Here is a 2,991-nt window from a genome sequence, read left to right as displayed (position 1 = left end):
GCCGGCCCCGGGCCTGTGGGCCACCTGCTCTTCTGGCCACGGGCCTGGGGGGCCCCAGGTTAGACTCGGGACAGCTGGCCAGGCGGGCCCGGGCTGAGATCTCCATGGTGGACTGCCAGCGGCGATGCTTCCTCCTGGCCACCGAGGTGAGCAGTGCTGCCTCAAAGGGGAACAGGGCTTGGGCTGAGGTCCGGTGGCCCTCCTGCGGGGCCACCGCCACGGGGACGAGGACAGGCATGGGGTAGAGGGTAGACTCGGAACAGGAGCGCCCGGGTGCTTCCCAGGCCAGGGCCGGCCTCCGCGGGAGCCCACCCCTCCCTGGGGACCAGTGGGCCGGGTCCCACTCCAGGGATGGCTGGGGGGCTGCATGGGCTCCCTCAGGCCTCTCCAGTAGAAGCGGCGGCTGCCTTGCAAACCTCAGCACCTTGTCTGTGGGCCTTCTCTTGATTTTTTCGGCCTTGCTCTTGGGGGGACCCATTTTCAGACTGGAAGCAAAGGACGGGTGGGCAAAGTGCCCAGAGGCCGGTGAGGGGCTGTTGTCCAGCATCCTGGATGGGGATATGACGTTGCCTCGTCCACAGTCCTGAGCTGGGGGTGTCTGCTGGGCCTTCAAGCTGGGAGAGGGCCACGCCATGGTCTCCCTGAGGACACAGCTGTTCGAGGGCTTGGAGCCCTCCTCTGGAAGGTTGCCAGGGTGCTGGGGACCCTCAAGAGGCATGGATCCCTGCTGCTGGGGGCCCCTGCCGGCACCTCTGCTCTGAGCTGGCCCTCCTTCATCCTCCCTCCCTGGGGCGAAGACCAATAGTCGCCCTCCACCATCTGTACTCCAGCCACCTTGCCTCTGTGGGGATGGGGATGCTGCATGCCTTAGAGGTCCCTGTTCTCCCCCGCTACCCTTTGCTGGGGTCTCCCGGCCCCACAGACGCAGCAGCCTGTCGATATAGGCTCTGGCTCTGGCCGGACCAGCCTCGAGGACCGGCCCAGTCTGGATGGTGTTCAGACCTGCGGGGCCTAGGGAGGTCTCCCTGGGGAACGAGGGACCACCGCTCTGTGGGGTTTCCTTAGCCAGAGCAAACAGGGGGCTCTGCAGAGCCACAGCGTGCAGGGGGCTGGGGTACGGGTACATCTCCCTGCCGCCCTGGGACACCAGGTCTTGCCGATACTTGGGGTCTGGCATGTGCAGCGGGATGTCCACCCCCTGGCAGAGGAGCCCGAGGAGCTCAGCATCGGCGCTGGCTCTCTGGGGCCCCGTGTCTGCCAGCAGGGCTCTGTCAAGATCACCTAGGAACGAGAAAAATGAACAAACACGTGACACGGAGAGGATTTCGTGTGCTGTTGATTTCACTTCATGCATGAAATGCAGCCAGGAAGGAAGCGCTGCTCATTCACTGCTTGGAGGAACTCCTGGGTCCCACGGGAGACGGCGACTCCAGTCACCGGGGTCCGCATCTAGGCACGGCGGGGCCCCATCTGCATCTAGACAGAGGGCACAGGGCCCCGTCTGCGTCTAGACACAGGGTGCGGGGCCCTGTTTGCGCCTGCGGCACAGCCCCCTCAGCTCATTCTCATCCTTCCCCTTGAAGGAGAACGCATAGGGAGTAAGAGTCCTCAGTTCAGCGCCCTCATTTCCCTGAAGGCTTGGAGGCTGAAGAGGCCCCGCAGCGGTGGATGGAGCCCGGAGGGAGGCCAGGGGCATGAAGCTAGTCCCTGCAGATGCCCTGGAGGAAACCACGGGGCTTCTCAGTAAGAAAAGACCAAATGGTTGTTACTAAACCAGGCCTTGTATTAGAAATAAAACAAGGCCAAAAATGACATCTGTGCCTTTGGAGACAGTCTGAAGACAACTACAGCCCCTCCCGGGCCAGGGGGTGGGATCCAGGCATGAGCCCTGTTTTCTCCCCACCAGCGCCTTCAACCCCGCTGTCCCTCCAAACACCAGTGGATCTAGGGTTTTTGAAGGATTGTTTTTAAGCTTGCTGATGTCCATTTTAAATACAGGGAAAAGTGCTGTGTATTAGAAGAGCCAGTGGTGATGCACATGGCCACGTTTGATTCCTGCCTCCATCCAAACCACCACAGGGCCCACGGAGGCCTTCCAGCATCCGTTAGAGCCTGGGGGTGCGCCCATGTGGGGTCCCTGGCTCTGCCCTCAACAGCTGGGGACTGCACTCCGTCATCCCCTGTGCCTGAGATGAGACCCCCCACCTTCCCTGGCGGTTTCTTACCTGTAGACACCGGCCTGGGCCAGAATGTGCCCCACGGCTGGCCTGCATTCTCCATGCTGCCCCGGGGCCTGGTGCCCTCCTCGGTAGCCTGGGGTCTCCACGCTGGCACAGTAGTCTCATCAACCGACCGGGGCCTCCAGTCCCCCATGCTGGGCCTGGCCTTGGGGGCCTGGGCCATAGGCAACAAGCTGCCCAGCGAGGGGGAGATGTGGTCACTGCAGACAGAGGCACAGGACGTGGACAGGGAGCAGGATCCACCGTCGCTCATCTCGTAAAAGCCTGGACACAGCAGACAAGGCAGGTCAGTGACTCCCATCCAGAAGAGCCCAGGGACCCCTTTGCTCCTGAGCTTGTCACGGCACAGGGGGTCCCAGGGGAACCCCTGAGCTGAGGCTACCAGAGGCTGTGGGCCGTCGTCCACACGGCCGGCCTGGGAGAGTGTGGCTCAGGTGAAGATGCTCAGGATTCTTCTCGGGGGCTGTCAGTGAGTTGATGAGAGTCCGCTCCACCCCTACTCGGCAGCACTGGCCCTCCCTTTCCCTGTCAAGTGGTCCCTTTAGTCCTGGGTGGTCGATGCCTGCCTAAGGGGTGGCCTCTTCCTCTGGATTTCAGCCTGTTTAGGACAGGCCCCTGGCCCCTGTCTCTCTCTCTTCCCTGGCGCCTGCCAAGTTGAGAAGAAGACCAGGCTGGGGAGGTGCTTCAGCCCCAGGCCTCCTGAGTCCAACAGTGTCACTTAGACCACAGTGTGATTTTTGCAAATTAAAAA

General features: G+C 62.3%; 1 protein-coding gene across 1 annotated transcript in view; it reads right to left on the bottom strand.

The window, feature by feature from the left end:
• The window catches only part of LOC105553560 (dapper homolog 2-like), a 5,848-nt gene extending 3,080 nt beyond the window's left edge, over positions 1 to 2,768 (bottom strand). The window contains exons 1-2 of the mRNA XM_011999661.1: positions 2,226 to 2,768; positions 3 to 1,281 (exon numbers count right to left, since the gene is read on the bottom strand). Of these exons, the coding sequence (XP_011855051.1) occupies positions 3 to 1,281; positions 2,226 to 2,541 (1,595 nt within the window). The 5' untranslated portion in view covers positions 2,542 to 2,768. The remainder of the gene's footprint in view (positions 1 to 2; positions 1,282 to 2,225) is intronic.
• Positions 2,769 to 2,991: the final 223 nt, after the last annotated feature.

The sequence above is a fragment of the Mandrillus leucophaeus genome, unplaced genomic scaffold, assembly GCF_000951045.1.
Source record: "Mandrillus leucophaeus isolate KB7577 unplaced genomic scaffold, Mleu.le_1.0 Scaffold6, whole genome shotgun sequence".
Classification (NCBI taxonomy): Eukaryota; Metazoa; Chordata; class Mammalia; order Primates; family Cercopithecidae; genus Mandrillus; species Mandrillus leucophaeus.
The sequence above is the reverse complement of the archived record's forward strand: the minus strand, read 5'-3'. Positions and strand labels throughout refer to the sequence as shown.